Here is a 25203-nt window from a genome sequence, read left to right on the forward strand (position 1 = left end):
CTATGTTTATTTCTCAATACATGACGACATGATGTTGAATTCACCAGGATGTTTTTTCTGGCCGAGTTTCTCCTGATGTTATGTTATTGCAGAGCTCTTCGAGTACTTAGTTGAGGTACGTACCACCTGAGCTGCCACGCACAAGAATCCACTAAGAACTCAGGGTCCCAAAGCGCCCCCCACACATTCCGAATCTGGACCCATTGATTTCCCAAGGCTTATCGATAAGATAAAGAAAATTTCGGTGGGAAAAAAAGGCGGCGGGAAGCATTTTGCCAGACCCTCCAATACCGCCTCTCCCCATCAGTTCTGCTGTGCTCCCTCCCTCCAAATCCAGACAGCAATCCTTCCTACGGCTGTGCCCTCTCCTCACAGCAACAATGTCTGTCGGAAAGAAGCATGCCCGGCCCGACGACGACGTCGTCCCCGAGATCGATCGTGTCAAGAAGGCCAAGACCGTCAGCGACCCTTCCGCCGCCGACGATGTCCCTGTGAAGGAGAAGAAGCAGAAGAAGGACAAGAAGGACAAGAAAGAAAAGAAAGATAAGAAGGAGAAGAAAGACAAGAAAGACAAAAAGGAAAAGAAGGAGAAGAAGCGCAAGGAGAAGGAGGAGAACTCTGCCGAGGCCGACGAGACTCTAGAAGCCACCGACAAGCCCTCCGAGACCGAGCCCGTCGAGTCTGAAGCCCCCAAGAAGGAGAAGAAGTCCAAAAAGTCCAAGAAAGACAAGTCTGCCAAGGCCGAAGAGTCAATTGACTCCAGCGCAGCGCCCTCTACCAACGGCAAAGCAAAGTACTCCTACCAACAGACCGAAGCCCTGAGCGCCGTCCCCGAGAAGGAGATCCAGGATTTCCTGACCGCGCAAGAGATCACCGTGACGGACCCTTCAAGGAATATGACCCTGCGTCCCGTTCTCAAGTTTGACCAGCTCCCGCCTTCTCGTCTCCTCGCCAAGGGCCCCTTCAAGAACTTCACTGTCCCGACCCCAATCCAGTCCGCCTCGTGGCCCTTGTCGTTGTCCGGCCGCGATGTCATCGGCATTGCCGAGACGGGTTCCGGAAAGACCCTCGCCTTCTCCCTGCCCTGCATCGAAGCCCTGCAGTCCCTCTCGAAGCCCAAGTCGATCGCCGCCGGCCCTCTGCCCGCGAACTCCAGGCTGAACAAGATGGAGAGGGCCGACGTGGCCCAGGCTCTGGCCGTTGTCGTCTCGCCCACCCGCGAGCTCGCGATGCAGACCCACGCCGCCATGGCTGACCTCGCCGGCCTCGCCGGGCTGTCCGCCGTCTGCCTGTACGGCGGCGCCAGCAAGGACGACCAGCGCGTGCTCCTGCGCAAGAAGAACGGCGCCGACATCATCGTCGCCACCCCCGGCCGCCTCAAGGACTTCCTCTCCGACGGCACCGTCTCCCTGGCGTCCGCCCGCTTCGTCGTCCTCGACGAGGCTGACCGTATGCTGGACAAGGGGTTCGAGGACGATGTCAAGGAGATCCTCGGCCAGTGCCCCGCGCGTGGCGAGCGGCAGACGCTCATGTTCACGGCGACCTGGCCGGCCAGCGTCCGCGGCCTGGCCGAGAGCTTCATGGTCGACCCCGTCAAGATCACCATCGGCGGCAAGACCAAGACCGAGGACGGCGAGGGCAACGGCACCGTCGAGCTGCAAGCCAACTCGCGCATCGCCCAGCGCGTCGAGGTCGTCGACCCCCGCAGCAAGGAGTGGCGGCTGCTGCAGATCCTCAAGGAGGCGCAACAGGGCAAGGGCAGGAACGACCGCATACTCGTCTTCTGCCTGTACAAGAAGGAGGCTGTGCGCGTCGAGAGCTACCTGTCACGCAACCGCATCAGCGTCGCCAGCATCCACGGCGACTTGAAGCAGGAGCAGCGGACGCGGAGCTTGGAGGCGTTCAAGGCCGGCACCACGACGGTGCTGGTGGCTACCGACGTGGCCGCTCGCGGATTGGATATCCCCGAGGTCAAGCTCGTCGTCAATGCGACGGTATGTACTTTTTCTACCTCAGGCTCGCGTTCAACATTCTGGTCTTCGCAGGAGACTGACATACACTGTAGTTCCCTCTCACTATCGAGGATTACGTCCACCGCATCGGCCGGACGGGTCGTGCGGGAAAGACTGGCGAGGCCATCACCCTCTTCACAGAGCACGACAAGGCTCACTCTGGATCGTAAGTCTACCTCTGAACGAAGCCCCCTGTACGAGCACCTCGTCTGACTGACATGATCTCTGCAGATTAATTAATGTCCTCAAGTCCGCGGGTCAACCCGTCCCCGAGGATCTGATGAAGTTCGGCACGACGGTCAAGAAGAAGGCCCACGACACCTACGGCGCCTTCTTCAAGGATGTAGATATGAGCAAGAAGGGTACCAAGATCACATTTGACTAGAAGATGGGATGAAGGTTCAAGAAAGTTTCTGTACATGGCGTTACTTCATGGGTCCTGGCATGTTTGCGATTTCTTTCCCTTTCATGATGCGGCAGTAGAGGCGCCTTGGCGTCGGCCGCGGACCGTCTCATAGCAGTTGCGGATAAAGTTGCGTTCGGCAATGGCTCTGTGGACATAGATTAGACACCTGCTAAGAAAAGAATGGGGTGTGTGATACATCAAAGACTTACAATGCCGCGACGAACGGGACTGCAATCAGCCCGAGCTTGACCAATTCTACCAGTGCATCCTTCGAGCTGCCCACACGGAAAGAGCTTGCCCTGCTCACGACTCCGGCCGCGGCGGCCATCACTGCCCAAGAAGCCGCCGTAGGACTGGCATCGTCGATCCTGAAGTCGATGCCACCCTTTTGCCTGAAGTAGCTCCTGACAAAAACCGCGCACCAGATGATCCTGCATGCCATGTTGACGCCATTCGCCAACACCAACCCTCTCGCACCCATGTCAAGGACTCGCAGAAAGAGAAATCCGGCACCGGCAAATACGAGGGAGAACCCCCCCATCCAGGCGGACTGTGCATGCACCTGCGTCTCGGACGCGACGGAGGCGACAAAGGCCTCGAGGACTCCATTGAGAGCGAGCAGAGGGACGTAGAGTGTGAAGACGGAAAGCGTGGCACCAGCGCCGGATGCTGACCACTGCGGGCCAGCGACGAGGGCTATCAGTGGATGGGCGGCGGTGAAACCTATGGCGGCGACTGGGAGGGAGAGCGTGATGTACAGCCGGAGGAGGGTGGTCAGGTCTGAAGCCGCTTGCTTCAGTGAAGCCTTTGCCTCGGCGTCCTTGACCTCATCGTTGGAGTTCACGGACGAGAGGAGGCGACTAAAGTAGTTCCGGCTGCTCTCCTCGACGGGCTGGAGCACCAGTCTCGCCACGAGGCCGCCGTAGTTGTTGGCCAGTGCATAAACGCCCTGCGCCGTCGGGCTCGACAGCACGCTGACGAGAAAGGTGTCGCCCTGCGTGAGGATGTGCTTGACGAAAGACTGGGCGATCATGCTGCCCGCGAGCTTGAGGGTGGGCTGGTAGAAGTAGGAGGCCACGTAGTCGGCGCCGCGCAGGCGCCCGGGAAGCAGCGAGAAACCTTCGGCCCGGGCCAGGCGCGTGCCGCTCGCGAGGTAGACGGCGAGCAGCCCAGTGCCGTACGCGAGCTGGCCCAGCGCGAAGGGCAGAGTGCCGAGGTTGCCAGCCGTTCCGGCGGCGGCGGCGCGAGACGCCCAGACGGCGGGGCCGAGCGTCGCGAAGCACCGGAGGAACGTCGCGATGCCCTCGGCGGACGCGCGGGCTCCGAAATCGAGGCGCGACTGCATGATGACGAAGACGGGCTCCGAGAGCAGCTCCAGGACGGCGGCGATGCCGTACAGCCTGAGAGACAGCGAGAGGTACGGGGTGCTGGCGACCGTAGATGCCGGCACGGAGGAGATGTACAGCCGGCCCAGGATGAAGGCGGCTGCTATCCCCATCAAGATGGCGAGGTAGGCGAGGTTGACGAGAGCCTGGGTTGTCCGCGCCCTGGTCGCAGCTTGGTTGTCTGTCTTCTTGCCATCGCCACCGTCGCCGCTGCCGGCCTGTCGCTGAATGGCAACACGTAGGCTCTCTCGTGCGAAGAACAGCACTGATAAGTAGTACACCTCGAGCTGTGTCGAAATACCGAGTAGCTGCGCCGTCAAGAATCGGAGAAGCACCTGGTTGGCGACAAATGTCAGGGCGCGGGAGCCGACTTGCAGGAGGATGAGGAGCGACGCGCCCCGGACCACGCCGCCGCCACCTTTCGATGGCCGAGGCGAAGGTCCCGATACGGGCTTGTCCTCTTGCGCCATGGTGTATAATCGGCCTGACTGAGGAAGAGGCGCCGAGCCAAAAGATGCAAGATCTTTTGCGGAGGTGATGGAACACTGGCGCCTTTCCTGAGCTTCAAATCCATGGAAGTTTGATATCGAAATGTGGCTTCAATGGGTGGACCCTCCTTCCCGGACTGGAATTTGGCGCTGTGGGGGCAAGTCACCGCTGTGGCGCCCGAAATTAGCGGCTGTGGCGTTCTGAGAGACTTCCCAGTCCACTGAAACTCCCTGGCTTGGCTCAAATTGAACCTCGGAAACATTGGATGCATTCACGATATCTCAAAGTTTCCTCAGAGTACATAAGGTAGTACTTAGTATCTCAACGCCGAAGATGACACTTGAATTCAGTACATCAAAATCATTACGCTATGCAGATCACCTCCCATAATCACAAATCGGGGTACCCCGGATCATAACCTTCGTATTTTCTTTCTCCCTCCTCATTCGCCTCGGTGCGATCCCTTGAGCAATGCCAATCATGCCCGCGGGTGATGCGCGCCATGGAACCCCTGTCCCACCGCGAACCCGACCTCGGCGCGGCCCATCTCCTCCATTGTCCGCGCGTCCAGGCACAGCAGGTAACTCGTGCCCTCGGCGCCGTCGAGCACGACGCTCAGCAGAACGCCGTCGTCCTCGTCCGCGTCTGCCGCGCCCGGCCGCGCGACGAAGATGGCCTCGCCGGGCGTGTGCGCCGTCTCGTTGTTCCACAGCACGGCCTCGCCCGTCAGCGTGTCCGTCTTGACGATGGTGTCGGCCACCGTCGCCAGGCCGCGCGTCGCGAGGCTGTAGACGTACCGGTGGCGCCGCAGCGCGTAGGCCGGGTTGATGGTGGGCAGCTCGCCGGCGTGCGGGCCGGGGATGGCGAGGATGCGCTCCGCCGCCGCCGCCGACTTGGCGGTGGTGGGCTTGGCGGGCTCGGACGCCGGCGGCGCGACACGGAGCCGGTAGCGGGCTAGGCGCGGCACGAAGGCGCGCCTCTTCTCCTCGGTCTGGTGGAAGCGGCCGAAGGCGCCGTCGCGGTCCAGGATGGCGTCGTAGTAGAGCGAGCGCAGGACGTCAAAGTTGTCGAACTCGATGACGTCGGCCAGGATGTCGACGGCTGCGCTGCCGTCCTCGGCCGGCTCCTCGAACGTGTTGACCGAGTGGAAGAAGAAGCCCGCCTCGCTCTCGAACTCGGCCACCACGCCTCGGCCGTGGTGCCTATCGACGACGAACCATTTGCACTTCTTGGACGCGTCAAAGGGTTCGATCGCATCCAGCAGGTTGCGCTCCCAGAGGATCTTGAGTCCGTTCATGGCGATGTGCGTGCTCGGGACGCAGAGGGTCACGTAGTTCTCCGAGAGGAAGAACGAATGGATGTAGGCGCCCTTGAGGCCTGGTCGCTCGATGGTCGCGAGGATCTCGGTCTGTCCGGTGGATGCACTGACACGGAATACTCGGTACGTCGCGTTGCGTCCTCCCATCTCGAGATTGTAGTTGAACATGTCTCCAGTCTTGGGATCGCGTTGAGCGTGGGCGCAGGAAAGCGGGCCCTTGAGGGAGGGATGGAGGACTGCCTGAGTGGCGAAGCCGATGGGCTCGAGCGTGGCAGGGTCGACCTGCATCATGCCGGCCTTGTCCGTCGTGATCCACAGATTCTCGGGCAGACCAGAGCGATGACCGGACGGCATCGGCAAGGAGGTCTCGTTCTCGGTATGGACCTCGACATTCTTCTCGGCTTCACTACGAGGATGATGAACACTGGCCTTGAAGGGCGCATTCGGCAGGACGACAACGGCGATGTTCTCTTTGCCATAGTCGTGCTGCAGGCGCGGACCCCAGACCGTGGCCCGGAAAGTGCTCATGAACTTGCCGAGGAAGCCAATGCAAGGGTCGCTCCGCTGACCAAAGCTGAACATCTTGGACGACCCGGTACGCTTGATCTGGGCCTCGAGGCCCTCGGCTTGGCGACGGGACGAGTACAGGACACGGGTCGGTCCGGAGGTTGCCCGGCCCGTATCGGAGTCTGGAGAGGGTGGGGCGCCGACGGGCACGATCTCGAATCGATGCGAGTGCGCCAGGCCGTCGAACCAGTGAGAGATGCGAAAGGTGCCGTTTGGCGTGCCCTCGACCTTGCTTTGGCCAGGTCCGGTGCGGTAGAGAGAGCCGGCAGCCCAGGAGGGGATGATGCCGGTGACGGGGATCTCGATGGGGCCGCGCTCTTCCTTGAGGCCGTCAAAGGCGGCTTCGTTGGGCCAGTCATGGTAGGCGCCCTTTTCGAGATTGCGGATGGTCTGGTCGTTGTCGGCCTTTGCATCCTCGGCACCACGGCGTATGGCCGGTTTTGAAGTTATTGGCTTGATTGAGTTCATTGTGCTGGCTTCTTGTAGAGGTTTCAGTCCGTGGAAGATAGAAAGCCCTTGGGAATGATTGGAGAGGCCGTCCTGAGACTCATGCGGCAGGTGAACTTTTCTTTTATCTCTGTTCCCCGTGTTCCATGTGAGTACAGATTCGAGATTTGGGCCAACAACTGACCCGATGACGATGGTAGTGTTTGAGTGACGAATACCCGAGTCGGCAAAATTTCTGACCGACTCGCTCTTACCAGCAACCGCGAGGTGGCCGCCGTCAGATGCGTACGTGCGTGGATGGGTGAGTTGTACTGGGTGTAAGTTGGAGGTTTGATGCCGTAATGGTGTGCAGTAGCCCACAGCACCGAAAGCGAGTGCGAGTTCTGAGTGAGTGAGGGAGGCTGAGATACCGACCGGGTCGAGTCGGAGCTGATCAACAGTCACCGAGTCTGCAGTGTTCAAGCTTGCTGGGTGAGAGTGCCGCCGGATTTCCTATGACGATAATTTTTGGATTTTGAAGACTTGAGGACAAAGCAACTTATTTTGCCTCAAACTCTCTGGAAGCAGCAGTACACACGCACCCGAACCACCGTTATGTGTTATTTCATCAGCTGCGTGATGCCCGCCCGTTGAAAGGACTGACTGGCTGAGACCTGAGAGCTGGAGATGTGGTGGCGATCTGAAAGTTGGTTTTTAGCGGCTCATTAGCGCAAGACACTCGCTAAACTGACTGAACTGGCGACTCACGTTCGCGAGCTCACTACCTAACAATTCAGCTCCAAAAGTACGTGATCAAGGAACTGGATGGGGGCCACTACTAGGTAGCATGGATGGGCCGCGTCTTTCCTGGGCGGCCCTAGGCGAGGGAGAGCACGGGGTGTGAATGCGACCGACTTTGACGTGACCTGGGAAGGTGGGTTCGCATTCGCATTTCTGCACACCAGACCAGGACGCAGGGGCGACAGAACTGCAAAGTTAATATGTCGTGCCTTGGGAGTTGAGGCCGCTCCAAGAGAGACGGGTACGGTCCGGCGACGGTGTTACGACGACGGCGATTTCGTTTTCGCCTTGGTTGATATTAATTAATCGAAACAAGCAGCCTGCTGTGCGATGTAGGAGAGGATCCGAATGCGATGAGCTGTGAGTCGCCTACTGTGCTGTGCGGCCAAAATATGCTGCAGGCGGTAAGCTCTCGTTCTATTCGGGATTGCCATCTCAAACACATACGGGAATGTTTTCCAATGTGCCATCTTTAATACGGGTGGGATAACTAGGTATGAGGAAATGGGCAGCATGTTTCTCTCGCCTCTTGCTACCGAATCCAGCTGGTCTGAGGCCAAACTTGCAAGCCACACCCCCGGAGATTCCTGCGTTTCCGGCCTGTCCCCGGGGGCTCCATTCTCGCTTGTCATGTACTTGATCTCGAGGCGGCGCCGTCGCGCCATTCGTCAGGACGCCGGGCCCTTGAGCGAAGCGGGCTGGGCAAGCCCTCGAGTGCTTGATTCGACTCTTGGCGGCCTCGTTCGACGTCGAATTCCACAACCATTGATGATTCACTTTCCTATGGCCAGGCCCATGCCCATTCCATGCCCATTCCATGCGATGATCACGGGCCCCTGTATTGCTCGATATCGCCCGCCGCCCTTCGTGCAACGACGTGGCCATCGCTGATGTACAAGCTGTAAAACTTCCGTCGTCCTTGGAGTCCTTCTTCGGGCTAAAGCAGCATGGGTCTTCTTCAAGATGCAGGTCGCCCCCCATCTAACGCCACCAGAGTCTAGCCTCCGTCGCTCCCCAGTATTAAGCGAATCAAATGGGGCTGCTTCTCGCTTAAGCTGCCATCCCGTTGGTCAAGATGGCTGAAAGCCAAAACGTCAACCCACAGCCGCCGCCGCCGCCGCCGCCGCCGCATCATCTCAACCTCGCAGCATTGACGAGGGGCAGAAGATGGTATTTGATATCCGGTTCTTACTTGTCGGGCTTCTGAGGCCGTGTTTTATCGTATTTTAGATCCGAGACAAGTGCTGCTCCTTTCCTTTTCTCCTTGGAGCTCGTCCTTCGTTACGTCCGGCTATCGGCGGGAGATTGTCGACCGTGTGTGCGTCAGTCACCCTCATGTGTGGGAGCCGGGCCTTCGTATTCGCGTTTGAGACATATGTGGTGTAATCCCTGGTGGCCGGTGATATATCGCATTGTCGTAACCTGGACGGTCGCGCGTTCAAGCTGCACATTGTGGTCGCGCAGAGCATGCAATGATCCCGAAGGTCGCCGCTGGTTACTCACAAGCCTATCACTCACTGGATGTTGGCCGGGTTTTGCAGGTGCAGGTAAGAGGTTCTTTTCTTTGTAAAGTCCTCTCGAGTACGTAAATGCCAGGCTGCTTTCCATATCGTAGCAAGTTCCTTATTCTAGCCGTCAATGTCCATCAAGTGATGCTTCCGCACAATGCAAAAGGCAAGGCATAATCTAATCATAGAAAGCGCACAGTCCGTCCTCGAGATTCCCCAGTGTCCGGCATGATTTCCATCCCCCCTTCCCCCCAGAGATAAATAAAGCCTTCAGATCTCGCCAGGGTAAGGCTCCGCTGCCATGAGTTCAGCGTAATAGTTCGTCCCGCAGGGGCGGCCGGAGATAATATTATACGAAATCTCCTCCTGTTTCATCTCCGGCTCTTCCTTCTTCTCAACCTTCTCAATGCTCTCAATGTTCTCGACCTTCTCGACCTTCTCGACCTTCTCGACGGCGGCGTTCACGGCCTTGAGGGGTCGGCCACGCTTCTTGGCGGGCGGGGTGCCCGGGGCGGGGCTGGCGTTGGTGCTGCCGGCCTTGCGCTTCCTGGAGGGGGTGACGGGGGCGCAGGTGAGACCAAGGGCGTCGTTCTCGGCGTCCTTGGCGGCGATGAAGGCGTCGAGCTTGTTCTTGATCGGGCGGTAGCAGGCCGAGGCGGACGCGCCGTTCTTGAAACCGGCACGGGCAGCCAGTGCGTGGTAGTCAATCTGGAGGTCGGCGGCAGAGCCTCTCTGTCAGTAACGCCTCACCCGGGTGAGGATGGAGACGGCGCTGAGACGTACCTGAGGCTCGTGCTTCTGGCAGTACAGAGCGCAGACGAGGACCTCGATGTCCCGCGAGGACAGCTTGCTGAGGATCTCCTTATCGGAAGGCATTGTGCTTGCGGAGATGCGAATGACTTTTTTTGTCGACGTTGAATTGTCAGAGGTGAGATGATGATGGATTGGCGTCCGAGGTTGGGACTGATGTCTGAGTTGGTAGATGAACGGAGGATGAAGGGACGACAATTTTGTCTGGAGGATGGTCAAGAGAAGGGATCCTGCAGTGGACAGGATTTTTTTCAAAGGCGAGTTAGAGCTGCAGAGATTAGGCTTTCTCTCAGAGAGGACAACCGAAGAAAAGCCGCCAGGCGAGTCTGAACCTGGTGGTGAGCTGGGAGGTGACGTCGGTGTCAACAAAACAATGAGAAAGCCACCAGGGGGGTCGATTCTGCTGGACAGAGACTTTTTGCATTGGTGAATCAGGAACTGTTTAGATCTTTTGGGTTTGCACAAAAAGAATTGCCAGGCCCTCACTCTGTTGACCTCTGTTCACTCCAGGTGTTGCACCTCAGCTCCCTACATCGTGATCCTTCAGCATCAGCTCAAACCACCAGCCCCCGGCTTTGCGACAAGACTGAGTCTTTCTATGCGAACACGCCTGGCACTTGACTCTTCTCATCAAGGCAGAGCCATTACTAGCCACCGCACAAACTAGTAGTGACATGCACTCTGCCACTTCTTGCCTTTGCATCGCCTAAGTGACAGATAGTGCAATCCCTTCCGGCCTCGTATTAATGATAATTTCAAAGTCAGGCAGCGATTTTCATGTCCTCCCAAGCATCTCTAATGATCAAGCTCGGTCCATTGAATCGAACCCCAGGGCTGCGTGCCCCGGGCGGCTCAGACGAATCAGGCACATATCGGATCCAAATCACACAGGCCCGGGGCTTTTACATGACGACTTCATGCTCGGTCGTATGGGCAGCTCTGTCGTGATCTGGGCGCAGATGAGGTCTTGATCATCGGCGGTTAATGTAACAAGAGCCCTTGCCGAGAGAGTCGGCTCGCGGTCAGTACCTTCCTTTGACCTCGTGCTGGACATTTCTGGGGTCAGTTTTGCTCTGTGCCTCGCCGTGAACGACTATCCCAGGCCCGACGAGATCATTGTTCAGGTTGACATCATTGCCAGTTGATCCGACGTCACCCAAGGGGTCTGAACCCTTCACTGGCCTAGCATCTTGGTAGGCGGAAAGAGGGGATGATTCTTTCTACACATGGAAACAAAACAAGCCGACATGGAGTGAATCCTGGGATGGATGGCCCAAGGCAAATTCAAACGATGTGGAATTTATTTTCAGGAGACCCTTAAGCCAATGAAAGGCTTTTAGGCAGCAGGGCGAGAGAGCATATCATTGTTCGGCTTCCAGCACCGGAGGAATCGAGCACTGATGACATTGAATTCTATCTAAATGCCTCAAAGGGCTGGAAATAAAGAAAAGACCAGGAGTAGTAGTGAAACAGATATAACATAAAGAGGCATTGGGCAGGCAAGACCTCGAAGTGCTGAAAGATTCGACGGGCTTGCAAAGCGATGACTTTCCTGAATCATTTATTGCCTTGCCCTCAACTGAACCAAATTATCCCCTTCCGAGGGTACCTGCTCCAAAATCCCCACAACTCTGCAGCATCAGCTATTTCTTGCTCGACTCGATATTCAAGTTCTCGTAATAGAGGTCTATCGTCGTTTTTGGCACATTCTTCGACTGGTTCTCGAGGATGGTGTCCACTGCCTTGACAAGCGTGTCCTCCAACGAAGTGAAGCCGCCCTCTTTCCCCATCATCTTCAGTATCTCCACGCAGCGAGCATTGTCCACCTCCATAGCATCAACAGCCGTCTCATCAACCGATTTCAGCAAGACCTTGTCGGGATAGCGCCGGTGTAAGATCTCGAGGATTTGCGTCCACGAGTACCTCCCCGCAAAGGCGAACAAGCGCTCGCCTTTGACCTCGGGGAGCGTCAGAGCACCTAGCTGCAGCAGTGCCGCATCCTCAATATCGATGTACCACTGCGATGGGAGGATTGATGGCGCGGCAGGGTATCCCTTGACGACGGCATCCATGACCGCGGCGCTGCTGCGATATCCCATGTTCTCGGGCGAGATAGCTATGCCCCAAGCCACGTTGGGAACAACGGTATTGAAGGAGAAGGGTGGTTTGTGTTCGCGCACCCACGCGAATGCCTCTTGCTCTCCGCGCGCCTTGGAGGCAGCATACAGCTTGATCCCGTGCCAGCGTGAGTTGCCCTTGCGGTCCCACGGCCGTGCCGTTTGTTCGATAGCTGCTTCGTTCCAGGTCTCTGCGTTGATTTTGTACGGCACACCGGTTGTTGGGAGGACGCACGCAGACAAAGAGGAGGTCACGGCGATGCTTTGCACGCTGGGTTCCTTGGCGGCCGCCTCGAGGAGCTCGAGGTAGGACCTGACCGTGTCTTCAATGATGCCTTGGTTGTAAGGATCCATGCTCATATTCATGGCGGTGTGGGCGATCCCGCTGACACCTTTGACGGCTTTGTCAAAGGCACCGGGTCGATATATATCGAGAACTTCGACCAGTTCGAATCCAGAACCAAAGTAGGCTTTCATCCAGGCGCTAGATTCGATGTTGCGTACGGTGCCCCGGACCCGGTACCCGCGTTCCAAGAAGACCTTGATGGTGACGCTGGCGAAATAACCATTAGCGCCTGTGACGAGAATGAGACCTCCGGGTGGAACTGAAGACATGTTGGGCTCGGTGAAACAAGGTATTGTCTAAGAAGAGTGATGAAATCTGGGACACTCTGGTCTGAGGGAAAGGACTGCTGTGCGGCTTTATATAGAAAATACACCAAGTATATTGCACGTAGAGTATGTTCACTGCATATGGTCAATATCGCTGCCATCTTCCAGTCCAGTTCTTGAAGTTTACCATGATAGTCTCCGATGATTGGCTCTTGTCGCCGTTTAACTCGTTCGCCGCATCCGGCAAATAACGGGCCTGCTAATAAGCCCGTCAATAGGCAGCATCTTAATACAAGACCAGCTCATTCCCGATTTGGAATGCGAGAGCTGATGAATACCGTCTCCACTTGGCGCATCTGCCCGGATAACATCAAGGCAACGTTGGTTCTCACTCTGACTCTTTACTCTTGCAAGGGTAAAGTCTACTGTATCACGACCAGTGCATACAATGGCCGAGACGCCAAGGTCGTTCCTTTTCGCCCACTCGACCCTCGTACTGCGGGACGGAGGTCAGCCCCCTGTGCTGCGGACCACTGGAGTCGAAGAAAAGAAGCGGAAGAAGCGGCCCCACTGCAAGAGTCGTCACGGATGTCTGCCATGCAAGAGTCGGAGGGTGAAGGTATGACACCTTGGGAAGTCTTGGCTTGCTATGAGCGGGTACTCTTACAGCCTAGTCACAGTGCGACGAACGAGTCCCTTGCTCTGGCTGCGTCAAGCGCAAGATCCCATGTCTGCAGGCAGCCCGTGAACACAATGTGGTGCCAGGCTTGTCTGTCCCAAGGGCAGTCCTCGGGGCCGCACCATCAGGAGTCCATTTCAATCTCTTGCACCTCGAGCTCTTCCACCACTGGGACAAGCATACCCGGATGACCCTTGCGTTCCTAGAAGTCTGGCCCGTCATCACGCAGCGAGCTTTCCATGTACGGTTGTCTCCTGCTTGACATGTGAAAACCTACAGTTGACCATGCGCTAGGAAGAATTTATCATGTCTGCCATACTGTGCATAGCAGCATCACATCTCACCGTTCTCTGCCCACAGAACACCACATACTTCCTCGCATCAACGCAATTGATGGCCAAGACAACGGAGCTGTTTCGCAAGAATCTGTCTTCGCAGCTCACTCTGAGTCATTGTGAGTCTTTAATGGGTACATCACTCCTCATGAATTATATTCTTTGGGCAGATGTCAGCTTCCTTGAAACGGAGTTACCTGTTGGCTCCCTTTCGAGACTAGACCTCGCCCGGGATCAGTTGTTTTTACTTGGCCCGGGTATCCTCCAAGTGTGGTTCCAGGTCATGCCAGTCTTCATCGACCAGGGGAGTGTCTTTACCCAGATCATCTACCAAAATCCACGACCCAGGATCGAAGAAACCTTGTTGCAAATTGGTGAGAACCCAGCACGTTTCGTCGAGCCGTTCATGCAGATCTGGGATGATCCCCGCTATCAGACTACCGATTTCCATGCTGCTGAGCCTTCTCCTGGTGGCGGGTCTACATCGTATGCGTGGCGCCTTCTCCTTGGACTGGACAAAGAAATGGCGGGTCATCGGTGTCGACCATGCACAGCACCGGTTTCGCACTCAAAACATGATGAAACGGGGAGGCTGGCTCGGGTCAGAGACACCGTCACAAGAATTACCACAAACTACACCACGGGCGACAATCGAGACATCTCATCGCAATCGGTCCGGTCTCTGTTCGAGAGTGTCGTCCGCCGCATGTCACCTCTCCTGTGCTGCGCATCTCTCCTATCGACCCCGGACATCACTGTGCGATCTGCTATCACATCACTCACGACGGACATTGAGCAGTTGTTCTACGGATTCCCTATTCTCTGCTGCGGCCCCTTCGCCACGTTGATGGTGAATGGTGATTCGCGGGCTCTGGTCTTTCTCCACCACTTCTATCGAGCGACGCGGATCTTGCTTCCGCCGGGAAAGTGTTGGTGGGCATACAGGAGGAGCTGTGTCCTGGAAAAGCTTGTGCTACAGAAACTAGAGACTCGGGGACTCCAAGACCCTTTCACCGCATATTCCTTCGAGCTCTGAGCTAGAGGCTTTGCTTCTTGGGGAGAATTTGAGGGGAAGAATGACAGCCTTGACAATATCCCAAGAGTCGACTTGGACGGAGTGACATGATTGTGTCTGATACTACATCCCTGCCTTTTTTTTGACCATGTGTAAGAAGTAGTGGCTAGTATCAAAACCATTCTTCTTCCAAGCCTTGTCATATATCCTAGCCTATTGTCAAACTCTTCTCTATAGGAACATGCCCGCGGGGATCCTCGAGGTACGAACTACCCCCACATTTCCCTGCACACGCACACAGGGCACGGCGCCTGCAGGAAGCTTTCCTCTCCACTTCTGCCGAAGATCTCCCGGGAGATCTGGCATCTCATCCCGATTGAATCATCTAAGCTAGATGGATTCTTATTACAAAGCCTTGGCAGACTTGTGCGTTGTGCGGTGAGAACACTGACATTTACGAGGTAAAGACGTTTCCATTTTGGGAATCTCCGCTGCGATCCAAGTCCGCCACCGACTCCGACGAGTCGCATTTTAGCGGGATTGCATCACTCTCATAGGCCTGGTTCTCCACTCTCTCCCTCTCCAAGAGTTGCCCAGACTGCCATTCCTTGCCCGGTCTGGAGATTCCGTCTCTCTCCACAAACGGCTGCTTTCGCCCTAACAAGAAGGCTGGTGACTCGGACTCCGCCTTTATTAGTCAACCAAGGCGAGTACTTGACGCCGTGTGTTTCTTTGACCGTATATAATTGCTTGGGGACCCGCACCTTGGAGAGAGCGAGCTTCACTGTGTTTTGAGACTCCCACGATTGAATCTCTTTCCGGCTGTTGGGAACTCGGGACAATCACCCTTCTCTCGCTGCGTTCCAAGTCTGAGCACAATACCATGGCTGTCGTTTCGACACCAAGCAGTGGCTCAGCCACCTGCACCGTCGAGCTGGCGCCCGTCGAGCCGGTCAAGATCCGCACCTCAATCGGGAGTCGCCGCGTACATAAATCAGAGTCAGTGGGCAGCGGGCTCGACCGCCCTCGATCAAGCAGACAGAGCGACTTGGCCGCCCAGGAGACGGAGACGCGCTCCCTCCCGTCGCCGACCACGTCCTCGGATGTGGTGCAGCGGTGGAACTACCCGAAGCACAACATTGCCAGAACCGCAGTGATCTTCTGGAGCTTTGTTGTCTTTGGCATGAACGATGCAGCCTACGGAGTATGTCAAACCGCGAGGGTGCATCGACGATCGCCTGTAGAAGACTGTCTTGCTAACCGCAAACGAAAATTCTTGTCCCGCAGGCTCTAATCCCATATGTATGTTTTCTGCCCACTCTACAACTTCCTATTCTTATGCTCCTACTAACCAGCATATCGATATAGCTTGAGAGGTACTACAATCTCAACTACACAGTCGTCTCTCTCATCTTCCTGTCGCCCTTCCTCGGCTACACCGTCGCCGCCGTCTTCAACAACTGGGTGCACACGAAGTTCGGCCAGCGCGGCGTCGCCCTCGGCATCGGTATCTTCCATCTTGTCTCGTACCTCGTCATCTCCTTCCACCCGCCCTACGCCGTGCTCGTCGTCGCCTACGCCGTCGTGGGGCTGGGCAACGGGCTCGCCGACGCCGCCTGGAACGCCTGGGCGGGTAACCTGGCCCGCTCAAACGAGCTTCTCGGCTTCGTGCACGGCCTGTACGGCGTCGGCGCCGTCATCAGCCCTGTGATTGCTACCAACATGATCAAACGGGGCAATCTCGAGTGGTACTACTTTTATTACGTCATGGTGAGTCGGTCATTGCAGTTGTATTCACACCGCTCAAGATTCACATTGCTGACTGTCGATTGGGATATAAGATTGCATGTGCGGCTGTCGAGCTCGTCTCTGTCTCGTGGGCCTTCTGGCCCGAGACAGGCAGAGTTTACCGAGAGTCCATGGCAAGAGGCGGCTCGGAAGGGGGTGAGGATACACTCAAGCAGGCCTTGTTCAAAGCTCCGTGGGCTCGTGTGACTTGGCTCTGCGCCATCTTCCTGCTCGGCTACGTGGGCACAGAGGTCTCCCTCGGCGGCTGGATCGTCGTGTTTATGATCAATGTCCGCAAGGGAGAGGAGTACGCCAGCGGTATGACTGCTACTGGTTTCTGGCTCGGCCTTGCGGCCGGGCGCTTTGTTCTCGGCTTCGTCACGCCTCGCATTGGCGAGAAGCTGGCGATTGCGGTACGTTCTCACCCATCAACTGAGTGCTGACCTCATGCTGACCAGCTGGACTCAACAGATCTACCTCCCCATCGCCATGGGAATGGAGCTGCTCTTCTGGCTGGTGCCCCAGTTCTACGTCTCCGCGGTGGCCGTCTCGCTGCAGGGCTTCTTCATCGGGCCGCTGTTTCCCGCCGTCGTCGTGGTCATGACCAAGCTCCTGCCGCGCCATCTCCACGTCTCTGCCGTCGGGTTCGCGTCTGCTTTCGGCGGCTCGGGCGCTGCCATTCTGCCCTTCGCCGTCGGCGCCATCGCCAACCACGCTGGTGTGCAGGCTCTGCAGCCGATCATCCTGGCCTTCCTGGCGGCTATCTTCTTGATTTGGCTGGGACTGCCGAGAATGCAGAGCAAGGATGATTGATACAGTCTGAATGTCGGCCAAGCCGAATGACCCCCTGTTGCATTTCTGGCGCATATACGATGAGCATTGTTGGTAGTTATGCAGTGGTTAAGTTAAAGTCTAGTACCCGATGTATGCGACGTTTGTTCAGTGTTGACTAGTATATAAAGCATAGATATCCAATGTTTCTCTGAGATGATAGTTCCCATTCAAAACCCACCCACTAAGCTCCTCCAAAACTCCGTGATGATGGCAATCTAGTGAACCAAGGAAGCCGACAAGCATAACATGTACAAAATTGAAACTGTCGCGGAAGGATGCAATTGAGTATCTCCAAGCCGGAATTTTTGCAGTCAAGCTTAGTACATGACCACAGCCATGCGCTTGTTCTTGCTTGCGACATCCGGAACACCTAATCAGAGTAGAACTGAGTCAGCCTTGTACGATATCCTGCCACCGGGATGGACACATACCGGTACCGCCCAGGATGTACGCGCGCCTCTGCCCGACGACCTTGTTCAGGTAGTCGATGGCCGCCTTGTTCGGGCCGCCCATCCAGTTGCCGACGGTGGTGTCGATAGCACGCTCGCCGTTGGGCTTCTTGCGGATGGCCGCGTCGGGGGCCTTAGCCACGATGTCGACCATGTCGAACCCGTTCTTCTGGTTGCTGCCGTCGGTCGAGGCGATGGTGGCCGCGCCGTCACAGCCCCTGTCAAAAACATGTTAGTCGAACACAACTCACGCATGTATGATTGGGAGGGGAAACTGAACTGTTGCAGAGAGATGTCGCCGTGGGCGGCGTGGTCGTTGGACGCCTCGAGCTGGAACTCAACCCAGGTGCAGGGCAGCTGGGTGCCGCGCTGCACGCGGCCCTTGAAGGACGCGGCCAGGGGCACAAAGCTCGACTGGCCCGGCTTGAGGGTCACGTTCTTCTCCGGGTGGTCAAAGTTGGCGCCGGCCTTGCCGTCGCCGTTCCAGTAGTTGTTGTAGAAGTAGTAGGTGTGCTGCTGCTTGGACTTGTTGGTCAGCTCGATGCCGGGCCCTTTGTCGGCGACGGCGTGGCTGGTCATGGAGAGCTGCGCCAGGGCGTCGGCGGGAGCGGGAGCGTCGGTCTTCTCGGCGGCGGCCTCGGCAGGTGCAGGGGCGGCCTCCTCCTGAGGAGCAGCAGGCTCGGCAGCAGGCTCGGCAGGGGCCGCAGCGAGAGCATGAGTGACATTCTGGAGCGCAGCGGGACCGTCACTAGATAGGAGAGCAAAGGAATGTATTGTGAGTAATGGCTGTCTACTTCAAAGATGTCTAGATAATAAAAATATGCTGCGAGCCGACACTTACTTCGGCGTGGCATCCCCATCGTTGTAGCAGACCAGAATATCCTTGTTCCCGTGGGCGGCGCTGCTCTGTGCGGGTTGTTAGCTGGAGCTTTATGGGGAGAACGATGGGGGGATCACCAACCTGGTTGTTGTCGTTGGGGTTGCCCTTGTTGCCGCCCCAGGCGCCGACGCCGATGTAGAGCTTGCCGTCGGCAAAGGTGCGGACGAACTCCTCGAGCTTGGGGTAGTCCTTGCAGGCGTCGATGCGGACGACCCTGCCGTCGCGCAGGTGGACGCAGTTCTTCAGGGCGTCGCGGGTGCCCTGGCTGGCCTTCTTCCAGGCCTCGTTGAGGTTCTGCATGAAGTGGGCGTCTCCCTTGCGCGTCTTCGGGTCGCCAACCTGCTGGCAGACCATGTTGCCGCCGGCTCCGACGATGACGGAGACGTCGAAGAAGTCGTTTCCGCCAAAGCCTGTTCGAGAGTCAGTCTCTGGGTACTAGTGATTAGGGACATCCCAAAGGCTTACCGTTCTTGGTAATCTCGGCCTGCTCACCCTCCTTGCCGTCGTGGAGGGCAATGATGGCGCCGGAAGAGCCATCGGGGGCACTGATGCGGTGCTCGCCATGGGCGGGGACGTTGATGTTCTGGTTGTTGTTCCAGCCGTGGACCTCGAAGGTCTGGACATGGCCAGACATGTTGCGGACGATGATAGTCTTGGCACCCATCTTGACTGATTGTATGGAAGAATGGAGTTGAAGAAAGTTAAAAGAGAATAGAAGGTTAGATGTTTGGATTGTTGTTTCAGTTGTTGCGGTGGTTAATTGTGTTGTGTGAGTTCACTCCATCTTCATGGGCGTGCATGCCGCCGTTTATATAGGGAACTGAAGGCTCTCGAGTCCATGCTGACAACTATGGGTTTCTCTATTTTCATTGTGGCCAACTTCGAAAAGAGGAGGCTGAGAAAGACTCGTGAGGATATGGCATCTCGTCAGAGTCTCTTCGCAGCCGTGGGCACCAGCACTGGAGCGTCAGCAATGAGGCGAGATCCGATCAAGTCGGCGGCCATTTGTAGCTACCAATTTGTCAGAATGGATCATGCAAGGCACGAGGACAGCGGAGCTAGGCAGGTCGTCGGGGCTTAAGCTTACATGGCTGGTCGGCCTGACGTGCGGTCAGCCGGTTGAGCCCTGTCGGTAGTTGTCAGAATCTGACACACGCTGATGAACCGCGGTTGCAAGCCACCACCAGGGGGAAGCCAAAATAGACTAGTGAGATGTAGGTGGCTAAGCACCACACCCAGCGCTGGGGGACTCGGTCTCGATGAAAGTCCGTGTCACCTTAGCTCTACAGCTCGGGACTTCGTGGCTCTCATGTTTTGCTGCAGCACGCTCGAGTTGTCCCTGCGCGGGCAGCTTTAGCTGGTGTTCTAAGATCCCCAGATCTAGTCTTGTTTCCTGAAATAAGTTGACAGACGACTATCTGCCCATTGAGAAGAATTGAGCGTGTCTAGAATTACGGTGTCTTTTCGTTAATACGATTGCAAATTGGGAGAACGAAGAGTTGATGCGTATTGACGAAAATGAGCCCCACACTGAAAGGATTACCGAGCTTTTGCGGCCGCCGAACTAATTGTTGCGCTGCATTAGTAAAGCACAGAGCTCCATAGAGATCTATTCAGTATCTAACCTATACAGAATATAACAGTATACTAGATAGTACTAGCGAAAAAAAGGTTACTTTGCTACAGCTGTCAAGAAAAAGAAAGTGTAATAGAGCGCTGATGAGGTCAAACCGTCGCAGTTTCTTTGCTGAAGTATATCCATTATCATTAGCATCGGCCGCACTGTTTACCATTAAAACGCTGCATTGCAGCTGTTACCCGTAAAAAGTAGGCGTACATGTACTCCATTCTATCTTGTAGCACAGGTTGGCAACCTATTTCAATGGCTTTCAGGTTGAGACACGCACACCAAGCTCGTAGCCGAAGGATTCAACACTGTGGCCCAAGACCTACTTATATATTTCCTACTTGCACACCTCACCACAATCACGCTAGCGTGGTGGGCACCGTGATTCATCACGCAGGTTCTTCGCCGTGATGCGACGCTAGGGAGTCTATGTCGATGCTCATCTAGCTAATTTGATCGTGCTGCGTAAAGCACAGGGCATGGACACCTGGCGTATTACCTAGAGGATTACTCCCTCTTAATGTACAGTGATCAGGTTGCTCGCTATTTTGTAAGTTCTCGAGCATCGAGATTGCGTAGAGTCACTGCCATTGAGCGAGATACTGTTGTTCTCCTATCGAGCCTCAGACCCAAGGGCTGTTCCGTATCTTGTACACCAGTCGGCAGCACGCAGAGGAATGATGTAAGGGATAGGCTGTCGCATCTTGTGGCTGTGTATTGCTTGAATGACCTCTGTATACTGTAGTCACGGGACCTCGCAGGATAGTAAATGAGGATGGAGTTACACTGGCAAGCAGTATATCAAGCCTTGACTTGCTTGGCTACCACCCACACGCTGCTAGACGATGCCGCTACTTTGTAATTCAAGATTTGACCTATCCAGTACCACTCACCGGGGGTAGAGCGCTTGCAAAAGAAGATCTGGGCTGTCATTAAGCTTTGCCGGCTCTTCAGTTCTCTTCATCATTGATCTTCAAAGTCATTTCCGCAGCCACTTCGACACCCTGCAATCAGGCGGCCCGCCGCAATTCCGGGGAGACCGCCAAAATCTAGCAGCATCAGCGTCACTCGCTTAGCGGTCCGGATGAGGTGGATGAGTTGCAGTGTGCCATTGCCGAGGTCGACACAGATCGACTTTTCTCGTCGAAGTTCAAGCTGGCAGTTATTCCGAGTCCGATAGCGATTTGATATCTTTCAGTTCCTGAATAACACTATTTCTGTGTGTCAACTCGGGTCTGCTTTTTGAGGAGTGATAACGAAGCTGAGCTCAGCCATTGATGTAGCTAGTACTGTATAAATCTCAGCAGACGGACTAAATGCACTAAAATGACCCCTGTGATCACCGAGTCATAGCAGTGCAGCCTTATCTATGCCAAGCAACCTCGACGGAGCCTAGTGACCTTGCGCTGCTAAAAAAGGGAAAGCTTGAGGCTTTAAATCGAGTTCCGCTATTGGTTCCGTATTCCGATCTGGGGGAGGGGTTTCCTTAATTCTGTGTATACATTGAACACTCCCAGAGCGTAACTCTATCTCTTCATAGTGTGTCAGCTGGTGCTGTCTGTATATCAGATTCTGCCCCTAGGATAGGCTCTCCCAAATGAAGAATATAGTCCTTAGCAGTCACAAGGACCCGGAACACAGAGTTTCAAGGATAGCCACTAGAGCTTCAACTCTAGTTGTATTAGAGTTGTTTCTAAAGATGATTTACCTATATCCCGTCCGCCATTAAGTAAACCCCGCAAGAAGATGGGGTTCCGTGGGGGCATGGGCGATAAGGTTGTATGGTATAGCAAGGGTCTTGGCTCCACCGACTTCCTGAGCCGGGACCCCGATATACGAGCGCGCCAATGGTGTTCCTGAACTATGACTGACAAACAGGGCCCCGACCGTTTGATGGCCATAAAACGCTCGCAAGTGAACTGATAAGGCGAAGGTCTTTTCCCCATTCTGGTTGAGCTCTAGAACATCTTGCCTTATCTTCCATCTCCACTCATTGCCTATAGTCTTATCTTGCAACATCGCCATCCGGAGAGGAGACAAGTTGGATAGCAGCACAGACCTCTAGGTGCCATGATGGCATAGCAATAGCAGCACAGACCTTTGCTTTGACAATGGGTCTCGGGCCATGGCTTGGGCAAGCCGTCATGCTTTGAAGATGTATAAAGGAGAAGGGTTGCGACAATGAGGACTCACCCTGAATGAATGCTGCAGGCATCTTGCGCTTGAAACTCATCGGCACTCAGAAATGCGGTTCACCAGTCTCTTCCTAGCGAGCTTTGTCTCCAAGGCTGTTTTAGGCAACCCCCTTCTAAGACAATCGCTACAAGCCAAGAGCGCGGCGCAGAAAGGCTCCTGTTCATCATGTTCTTATGAGCAGCCTACCACAGTCGCCCCATACAAGAATATATGGCAAGGCTTGACTGACAAGGAGGCTGTCGATGTCATTGAGCTCTTACATTCCGATGCCGCCGGGCTGAATCTGACGGCTGCCGCCAACGCTACAGAGTACGTACTGATCAAATGTCGCCTTTGAGACAACGGCACAGTGCCAAGTACTAACCGGGTTGACCCAGTTGGGACAATATAATCCTCTCGGTCGAGCTGATGTTGCCTAACAAGACCGATGTGCTCCAGTACATCACTGGCAACTCGACGACGAGCCCCACTCGCCATGCCAGAGCATTCTTGATGTTCGGCGCCACCGAGAAACCCTACGTCCGCGAATACATTGTTGGACCCCTGCCGATCACCAACCAGTCAACCGTGTCGCCCTACGCCTTCAGAACCACCAAAGGCGGCGATGCCAAGATTCCCATAATCAACGCTGATCAGACGGCGTATGCTGAGTTCACTGCCAATATCATTAAAGAGGCCGAAGATGTCACCAAGTTCCTATGGAACCTGACGGCCGCCGACAAAATCCAGCTGCCTCTCGCCTTCATGGCTCCTCTGACCGTGAGCGACAACGAAGTCTACCAGTGGCAGTCATTCATCGCCCCAACCACCAGCATCTACGAAACCGTGTATCTCATGCCCCTCGGTCTGTATGTCCGAAGCGACATCACAGGCAGAGACCCGTCCAAGTGGAAGATGACTGGGTGGGTTTACAACGACATCTTCTATCCTTCGCTCGATGACCTGCGCGCGGCTATCAAAGACCCCAAGTTCAAAAAGTTGTCGGGCACCTCAGACGAGGAATGGGCTCGGAACAATCACCACGGAGAGCCTCTGAAGTTTGACGAGATGCCTCCGCCAGTGACTATCCAGCAAGGACCGCCGAGGTTTACTGTTGATGCCGAGGAGGAGTATGTTGAGTGGAGTAAGTCAAGATCTCCCTCGCAAATGTCAAGATTGCTTTGGCTAACCATGCTGTGTTCGCAGTGGACTTCTCCTTCTATGTGACGGCTGCCCGTCAGAACGGCTTGAGGTTGTACGATGTTAAGTACAAGGGCAAGAGGATCCTTTATGAGGTACGTCTTCCTCGACATGTTCGATCACGGGACCCCGCGGCTAATATAACATTACCTATAACAAGCTTGGCCTGGACGAAGCCATTGCTCATTACGCGTAAGCACTAGCACCCCACTGACGAACTTGTGTCCTTGTCGCTAACACATCTGACCAGAGGAATCGATCCGGTGCAATCCGGCACAATGTCAGTAACACCCTTGATGAACACACGTTAATCTTCGAGTTCTAAAGATGGGATAGCTATTTTGACTCGGGTTCCGGCTTCGGTCCCACAATCGTGTCTCTCGTACGTGGCTACGATTGTCCGGGATACGCGACCTTCTTGAACACTACCCAAACTACCAAGGAGACAACCCGCACCCAGAAGGACGGAATCTGCTTATTCGAGATCGACAAGGGATACCCGATCCAGCGCCACGGATGGGCTGGACACACGGGTGTGACCAAAAACATTGCGCTTACTGTCCGGGCCGTTTACACGATCGGTAACTACGACTACATGACAACCTACGAGTTCTACCTGGACGGGTCCATCGAGGTCTCGGTCCGCGCATCCGGTTACATCTCGTCAGCCTTCTATGCCAACAACGAGGACTACGGCTTCAAGATCCACGACAGCCTCTCGGGTTCGCTCCACGACCACGTCATCACCTTCAAGGCGGACCTGGACGTGCTGGGGACAGAGAATTCGCTGCAAAAGATTGAAATTGTCCCGTCCACGGAGAAGTACGTCTGGTTGAATGGGACCAGGAACACGATGAAGGCACGCAAGAGCTTTGTCGCGACGGAGGACGACGGTAAAATCAACTGGTCACCTAACGGCGCCTCCATGTATGCCGTTGTGAACAAGGACAAGCCGAATCCATATGGGGAATATCCGGGATGGAGGATCGTTCCAGGTATGTTCTCCTATGCCATGTTCTACTGTTGTCTCCCCAGGTCGACGTCCTCATGCTGACGATCATGTGCCCAACAGCTTCCGGCGTAGCATACCTGACCGTCCAGGACTCCAATATCACCAAGAACTCCGCCCACCACACCACCCACCACCTCTACGTTACCAAGCGCAAAGACAGCGAGGACTCGGCCACGCACCCATACAATAGCAATGCCATCAACGACCCGCCCATCGATTTCGCCAAATACTTCGACGGCGACTCTTTGGACCAACAGGACCTCGTGGTCTGGTTCAACCTCGGCATGCACCACATGCCTCACACGGGCGACTTGCCCAACACGGTCTTCACGACGGCCCACTCGGCCATGCTGATTGAGCCGTTCAACTACCTGACCGGCGACCCAAGCAGAGCGTCCAAGCAGCAGGTGCAGCTCGCTATCTCCGAGAACGGTACGACCATCAGGACTTGGGGAGCCCAGCCCGCGACTTGCTCAACCATCAATCAGGTATGTGCATATCCCCGCTTTCTTTTTAAGTATGGGATGTGGTTTGGAACAGGGTGCTGACAGCTGTGGAATGATCTAGGAGCAGGTGAATCCGGATCTGACCACGTATACTGGAGGGATTTCTGTGCTCAAGTATCCGTTCGACAAGACCAGTCCGGATCGCGTCATCTGATGCAATCTGGCGTAGAAAATACGTGATTCGATCGCAGGCAGAGGAGTGCCCTTTGTGGTCCATGATGGGGGGTTTGCAATGCTCATTGTGCAGGGCAT

General features: G+C 55.6%; 9 protein-coding genes across 9 annotated transcripts; 4 read left to right on the forward strand and 5 right to left on the reverse strand.

Moving 5' to 3' along the window:
* Positions 1-380: 380 nt before the first annotated feature.
* Positions 381-2397, forward strand: E0L32_008722 (uncharacterized protein; the record flags this gene model as incomplete). Its single annotated transcript, XM_031143608.1, has 3 exons — positions 381-1994; positions 2066-2178; positions 2244-2397. 3 exons carry the CDS (start codon positions 381-383, stop codon positions 2395-2397), a joined length of 1881 nt encoding a protein of 626 aa, XP_030992028.1.
* Positions 2398-2478: 81 nt separating this feature from the next.
* On the reverse strand, positions 2479-4273 carry E0L32_008723 (uncharacterized protein; the record flags this gene model as incomplete). Its single annotated transcript, XM_031143609.1, has 2 exons — positions 2479-2563; positions 2628-4273. 2 exons carry the CDS (start codon positions 4271-4273, stop codon positions 2479-2481), a joined length of 1731 nt encoding a protein of 576 aa, XP_030992029.1.
* Positions 4274-4770: 497 nt separating this feature from the next.
* E0L32_008724 (uncharacterized protein) lies at positions 4771-7874 on the reverse strand (the record flags this gene model as incomplete). The annotated part of the gene is made up of 3 exons (XM_031143610.1): positions 4771-7073; positions 7206-7303; positions 7852-7874. The coding sequence occupies 3 exons, from the start codon at positions 7872-7874 to the stop codon at positions 4771-4773; spliced, it is 2424 nt and encodes an 807-aa protein (XP_030992030.1).
* Positions 7875-9182: 1308 nt separating this feature from the next.
* E0L32_008725 (uncharacterized protein) lies at positions 9183-9788 on the reverse strand (the record flags this gene model as incomplete). The annotated part of the gene is made up of 2 exons (XM_031143611.1): positions 9183-9644; positions 9696-9788. 2 exons carry the CDS (start codon positions 9786-9788, stop codon positions 9183-9185), a joined length of 555 nt encoding a protein of 184 aa, XP_030992031.1.
* A 1577-nt stretch (positions 9789-11365) lies between these two features.
* Positions 11366-12454, reverse strand: E0L32_008726 (uncharacterized protein; the record flags this gene model as incomplete). Its single annotated transcript, XM_031143612.1, has 1 exon — positions 11366-12454. One exon carries the CDS (start codon positions 12452-12454, stop codon positions 11366-11368), a length of 1089 nt encoding a protein of 362 aa, XP_030992032.1.
* A 445-nt stretch (positions 12455-12899) lies between these two features.
* E0L32_008727 (uncharacterized protein) lies at positions 12900-14501 on the forward strand (the record flags this gene model as incomplete). The annotated part of the gene is made up of 4 exons (XM_031143613.1): positions 12900-13070; positions 13126-13371; positions 13425-13584; positions 13636-14501. The coding sequence occupies 4 exons, from the start codon at positions 12900-12902 to the stop codon at positions 14499-14501; spliced, it is 1443 nt and encodes a 480-aa protein (XP_030992033.1).
* An 862-nt stretch (positions 14502-15363) lies between these two features.
* On the forward strand, positions 15364-17081 carry E0L32_008728 (uncharacterized protein; the record flags this gene model as incomplete). The annotated part of the gene is made up of 4 exons (XM_031143615.1): positions 15364-15684; positions 15849-16250; positions 16322-16681; positions 16740-17081. 4 exons carry the CDS (start codon positions 15364-15366, stop codon positions 17079-17081), a joined length of 1425 nt encoding a protein of 474 aa, XP_030992034.1.
* A 338-nt stretch (positions 17082-17419) lies between these two features.
* Positions 17420-19095, reverse strand: E0L32_008729 (uncharacterized protein; the record flags this gene model as incomplete). Its single annotated transcript, XM_031143616.1, has 6 exons — positions 17420-17472; positions 17534-17769; positions 17832-18299; positions 18393-18457; positions 18513-18841; positions 18897-19095. The coding sequence occupies 6 exons, from the start codon at positions 19093-19095 to the stop codon at positions 17420-17422; spliced, it is 1350 nt and encodes a 449-aa protein (XP_030992035.1).
* A 3208-nt stretch (positions 19096-22303) lies between these two features.
* Positions 22304-25105, forward strand: E0L32_008730 (uncharacterized protein; the record flags this gene model as incomplete). Its single annotated transcript, XM_031143617.1, has 8 exons — positions 22304-22563; positions 22632-23377; positions 23440-23528; positions 23594-23625; positions 23684-23713; positions 23770-24428; positions 24506-24933; positions 25013-25105. 8 exons carry the CDS (start codon positions 22304-22306, stop codon positions 25103-25105), a joined length of 2337 nt encoding a protein of 778 aa, XP_030992036.1.
* Positions 25106-25203: the final 98 nt, after the last annotated feature.

The sequence above is a fragment of the Thyridium curvatum genome (genome assembly GCF_004353045.1).
Source record: "Thyridium curvatum strain D216 chromosome Unknown NODE_59_length_275895_cov_82.984335, whole genome shotgun sequence".
Classification (NCBI taxonomy): domain Eukaryota; kingdom Fungi; phylum Ascomycota; class Sordariomycetes; order Thyridiales; family Thyridiaceae; genus Thyridium; species Thyridium curvatum.